This window comes from Drosophila serrata, unplaced genomic scaffold (assembly GCF_035046125.1).
Source record: "Drosophila serrata isolate PLE 108 unplaced genomic scaffold, ASM3504612v1 contig_240, whole genome shotgun sequence".
NCBI lineage: Eukaryota > Metazoa > Arthropoda > Insecta > Diptera > Drosophilidae > Drosophila > Drosophila serrata.
The window spans coordinates 2,619,044-2,625,043 of NW_028257138.1; the positions used below are offsets into that span (position 1 = coordinate 2,619,044).

Consider the following 6,000-nt stretch of genomic DNA (forward strand, 5'->3'; position numbering starts at 1 on the left):
CCCTATCCCTTCGGGGACTTTGCTGTTCGTCTATTGTGTGTACCCCTGCACCCTTTTCGGTGGCTTTGTGTTGCCCTGATCCCCTGCTCAAGAAATATAATCCCACGCGTGCAGTTCAGCCGAATGAATACCTGTCGCGGCACCACCTCTTTCCATCTCTGCCGATTGTTCCGACGCTCCTGATTGTCCTGTTGTCCTGCGGCCAGAGATCTATTTGCGAGCCGTGCAAATGCAAATTGTCCCTAATGTAGCTCAAGTGAGTGGCAATCTCTCAACTCCCCGCGGCGAGGATGATTCTTGAAGGGATTTTTGTGGGTGCCGAAAAATGGGAATTGCTTTTAAAATTGTTTATGTTTTTTAAAAGTTTTTACAGGGAAAATTTTCTATTTTTATAAAGATGTAATTTTTTTAAAACAATCCAAGGTCTTTTCTTATTTTAAAATATAATTTAGAGTGCAACAATATATTGTTTTAGATGAGATTTTACTTTATTGAAGATATTTCATATTTCTTGTCGATGTTCTTCACGCTCTTGTGGTTTTATAAAATCAGTTTGTACCTATTTATCACTCAATTTGTTTAGGAAAATATTCCTTAAAAATAAAATACAAAGGAACTAGTTCATAAGCTCTCATCTCACTTGAGGAACCATTCGAATTAAAATGGTTTTTATTTCGCACGTTAAAAAATATGCTAAAAAAAGTCGCTGTCCAAGTCCATTAAAAGGAAATAAGTGCGTGCAAATCCTGGCCGCAGGATGTTTTTCATATTATCAGAACGCATATTACTTCATCGAAAATGAAAGCTGCTCCTCCTCCTTCCCCTTCCTGCTCTTCCTTTCCAGCGCCAAAGTTGTTGCCAAAGTAAACATGTGTGAAGTGCTCCGGAAAGAGGGCGGTTTCCGAGGGCGGGATGATGATGATGATGGCTCTGTTGCTGCTGCTGCTGCTAACCATATCCATATCCTTGGCCATAGCTAAAGCCATATCCATATCCCAATCCATAAGCATAACCACGCGCCTTTTTTTTTTTCGTTACACTAAAACCGCAATACAAACACAGGCCACACCCTCGCCCTTAGGAAGAGAGATTGATGAATGTGCACCACATTCAAGTTGATCCCCTTGTAAATCTCTAAATTGTTTTATGAACATATTGGCCCGGGAAGGTGTAAACCTAATTTTTCTTTATGAGAGCCGGCAGGTAAAGTGGAGGAGGAAGTGCGTGCTTGCAGTGCTCCGCGTTCCCTGGGACTTTTGTTCCGGCACAGCAGGATATGCCTGTAGTACATACATATGTAGATCTGTGGGATGGTAGATAGGTATATCAATCTGCAGTTCCCATTGTTGGACTGCCTTGTGCTGAGCCTCATTTAAATCGTACCGCTGGCCAATTTGCATTCGCACCACACCCAAATTGATCCGCCCTAATCCCCAGTTTCAGTTTGAACTGGACTAAGGAGTACGGACGGTGGACTCCTTTTGCTCCTTTTGACCCACAACCGATCTTTATAAGCACGGGATTTGAATTTGCTAGAAAAACAAAACACTCGGCTTCGGCATCGGCATCGACTTCGGCTTCAGCTTCTCCCTCCTCTGCCTTTTTCGCTTGGTCCTTTACTTCTGGCCGGGATTGGCTTGGATCTGGATTTGGATCCGAGATCCGGCTTGGCTTCTGCTTCTACTCTGGCTTTGGCTTTCCGCTTGCCCTTTGCGGCGAAAGGAGAGAGCGGCTGGAACGGGCTAAAATTGAAGTCAGTCACAGCGCTTGACACAGTTTAACCGTTTCCGGGATTTCGAAAAAAAGGGGTGAAAAAATTCAATCAGGATTAAGGTTTTTTTAAATTTATAAATCTGACAATTTTAATTGAATTTATTAGATATAATTTACTTGAATTCTATAGTTTATAGGTTATAGATTGTATTTTATTATTATTAATTTACTTGTTTCTTATACAAATGGAAAAATTCTGATCAATTTCTGGACTCCCAAATAAGGCTACATAGGTATTAGATAGATAGTTTTTCGCATTGTTTTTGGTATTATTATTTCAGTCAAAAGCTTAAAAGAAAGTGAAGGAATCATTTCCGACCCTATAAATCATATATTTTCTTGATTAGGATCAAAAGAGGAATCTTTCTAGCCATCTCCGGGAGAAATTAAAAAAAAAAATTTTTTTTCACAATTTTACATCATAAAAATTAAAAAACAAAACAACAAAAATTGATAAAAAATTTAATTTTTTTAAATTTTAAATTGAGTATGCATATTTATAAATATAATATAAACTAACATAGGAGCGTTTTCCGAATTGAAATTAATGCGTTTTTGGCTTAATTATTGTATTTTTATACCCTTGCAGGGTATTATAATTTCAGTCAGAAGTTTGCAACGCAGTGAAGGAGGCACCTCCGACTATATAAAGTATATATATTCTTGATCAGGATCAACAGCCGAGTCGATCTAGCCATGTCCGTCTGTCCGTCTGTCCGTCTGTCCGTCTGTCCGTTTCTACGCAAACTAGTCTCTCAGTTTTGAAGCTATCTGAATGAAACTTTGTAGTTAGCCTTCTATATACTCTCACTCGTATATATGTCGGAACGGGCCGGATCGGACGACTATATCATATAGCTGCCATAGGAATGATCGGAAAATTTTTACAAAAAAAATTTTAACTTTTTCAGTTCTCTATAGAATTGGATCAAATTTGAGACATAGCCATTTAATATTATTCTACAATTTTGTGTAAAATTTTATGAAAATCGGACGACTATATCATATAGCTCCCATAGGAACGATCGAGAAATTAATTCAATTAATAAGTATAACATTTTCAGTTTTCAACAGATTTTTATCAAATTTGAGATATAGCCGTTTCATATTATTGTACAATTTTGTGTAAAATTTTATGAAAATCGGACTAATATATCATATAGCTCCCATAGGAACGATCGAGAAATTTGAGAGGAATGAGAATGGCGGTGGCTGTTGTCGGAAGACTGACAATCGCGGTGGCGATAACATTTTTAGTTTTCAACAGAATTTAATCAAATTTGAGATATAGCCATTTCATATTATTCTAAAATTTTGTGTAAAATTTTATGAAAATCAAACGACTATATCATATAGGTGCCATACAAACGATCGTTTGATGTAGAAGAAAAATACAAATCTGTGAATATAAAGCTGCAAATATAATATGTATAGGTGAATGAAATAAAAGCAGGTATTACTTCATTGTTTTTAAACACATATATATATAATTTATATGGTATGGATTTCTAGTCATAGAATTTCTATCTGCAAGGGTATTTAAACTTCGGCGTGCCGAAGTTAGCTTCCTTTCTTGTTAAGATTCACTTTTGTCAAAAGTTATCATATAAAATTTTAGATAAATATTTAAATTTGAAGGAATTCTAAATTCAGTCAGAAGCTCAAAACTCAGTGAAGGAATCATTTCCGACACTATAAATCATATATATTCTTGATAAGCATCAACAGACGAATCTTTCTGGCGATCTCCGGAAGAAATTAAAATAATATTTTTTTCTTCTAAATTTTACATCAGCAAAATTAAAAAAAAAAAAAACAACAACAAAAATTTATAAAAAATTGAATTTCTAATAATTTTAAATTTAATATGCATATTTATAAACCTTATAAAAATTAACATAGGAAAGTTTTTAGAATTAAAATTAATGCATTTTTGGAATAGTTAGAGCTTTTTAAATTTTTTGATAAGTGTAAAAAGTTGCCATATAAAAATAGTTAAGATTGATTTATTGATTATAATTTTATAATATAAATTCATTATGAAAATTGTGAACTAGATCAAGAACTTTAACTTGTTTCTACACGAAGGAATATTACACACCATTTTACAAATTTGACTTATACCATGCAGCAGCGCCATCTGTAGTTCGTATGCTTTTGACCCCAGCTGGCAACTCTGTTTGCCATCAGCTGGTTTCCAGACTGCCAACTTCTTTAAACTCGAAAAGGTGGCCACATCATCCCATTTATTGTTGCTTTTCACTCTAAAAACATAAACAAATCTTAAGACGAATGTTTGGTTAACATTAAACCGCCCGAAGCAAATGCAGGAACAGGAAGAGATGACCAGGAAGCGAGGTAGAACACGGAACAGGAGCAAACAGCGCAATCGTCGTCGCATTTGTCGCCAGAGACGGGAGGGAAAGCCATTGCAGCAGCAGCAACAGAGACCACCACAGCCAACAGCCCGGGAGCAATGGGCAATGGGAGCAGAGATGTGCATCCAGACCAGTCGCATTCTGTTTGAGTGGCACCACAATCAGGTCATGAGTCTCTGCCAAGGTTTGAGGCAGCAGGAAGAAACCGATAACTGCCAGGACTATGTATACGAAAGTTCCTCGGAAGAGGAAGAGAACGAGGAGGAACTGGAGCTGGATCTGGACCCAGAGCCCATCGACGAGGGTTATCTGAAATTCTTGGAGGTGACCATTAAGCACCAGGAGGACCTACGTCGAAGGAGAGCTGACACAACCACCGATTGTTTAGATGAACATGGGGATAAGAGCTAGGAAATCATCATTTTATACGTATTTTTGGACACAAAAAGGAGCTATTTTTAAGTACAATTTTTTTTGGACATGTTTTCAAGAGGACAACTTTTAAAATTTGATAAAAATTTTATATATTTTTCTTACAAATGCTCGCTTTAATTAAATTTAAGACGTGTTTCGGACAAGAATTTTAGTTAGAAGCACATTTTAGTTAGAAGTTAACTGTAAATTCGTATAAAAATAACACCCTAAGGGTTAAGAACAGAAATTTGCGTAGGCTGAAGAAAGCAACTGTACTTTGGTTCCTGGAACTCTCCATCTCCCTACTCTTCTCTCACCCAAAAAGCTCTGCACTAATGAAGTTGTGCGAAGACGAGCATTTTTCTTTGTTTTCTTTTTGGCCAAAAGGAGACGACGCACATTAACCCGGCCAAGACTAATGCGATGTCATTTATAATCGCTCAGGAAGAACCAGAAGAAAGCTTCAAATTGGGGCAACACCAAATAGCAGGGGGAGGCGAAGGAAGAGGAGGCGGAGGAGCATCTGACCATTTGTGGGTCAGAGACAGCGTGTATGTGTGGGCGTGGCAAGTCGGGCATTAGCCAGCATTTTTCGGCACTTTTTGTTTTTTTTTGTTTAGCTGAAAAACCTAATTAAGACGTCCGGCTTTTGAGCCCAGCAAAGTGCCAATGGATTTCCCCCAGACAGTCTCCTTCCTCGGAGCTACTCTCCCGTCCAGCTCCGTGGAAATCACGACTGGCGACGACAACTGCGAACGACCTTTCTAATGCCCGGCCACTGCATAAATCATGGCCCAAATGGCGGCCACCTGCACAAACAGCAGCAACTGCAACTCTCAGTGCACTGAAAATAAAATAGTTTGTTTCTTATTCAACAAAGAATGAGCAGACTACAAAGATTTTGGCAAAGAATTCAAGAGATTCATAGAACTTTTAAAGTGGGAATGTGAAAAATATGTGAAATTTGTACTTTATCAGCTAAATTTCCATAGAAATTTCATAGAAAACAATGCTAGTTTATCTTAGTTTAGTTTTCTTAGAGTGCAACTAATAAGACTGCGCCTTCAATACAAACGGAAACTCGGCAACAACTTATAAAAGCTGGGATGGTAACTGGGGGAATCACAGCTGGACATTCACCGCACGGGAGCGATAAAAGTTTTGTCAAATCGAAATAGAGATTTCAATAGAAAGTTTGCTGGCTCCACCCACTGAGTAAGATGACCAATGGTGGAGTTTCTTCTTCCAAAAAGCTAGGAAATATATTTTAGTTAAAAGATTATTTGTAAAAGAAAATTATTTCAACAATAGAAGAAGAAGATGCTTAGGTAGAGTTTAGAGAAGAAATCTAAAGAGCTTCCGAAGAATCAGTATTTTTTTTACAGATATATGATATCATAGCTTCTTTATAAAAGAATTCCATAATACAATATAC

The 6,000-nt window shown here is 37.3% G+C and overlaps 1 protein-coding gene across 1 annotated transcript; it reads left to right on the top strand.

The window, feature by feature from the left end:
* The first annotated feature begins 3,974 nt into the window (after positions 1-3,974).
* Positions 3,975-4,691, top strand: LOC110178133 (uncharacterized). The gene has a single exon (XM_020945158.2). The coding sequence runs from the start codon at positions 4,098-4,100 to the stop codon at positions 4,560-4,562; it is 465 nt and encodes a 154-aa protein (XP_020800817.2). The 5' UTR covers positions 3,975-4,097; the 3' UTR covers positions 4,563-4,691.
* The last annotated feature ends 1,309 nt before the right edge of the window (positions 4,692-6,000 follow it).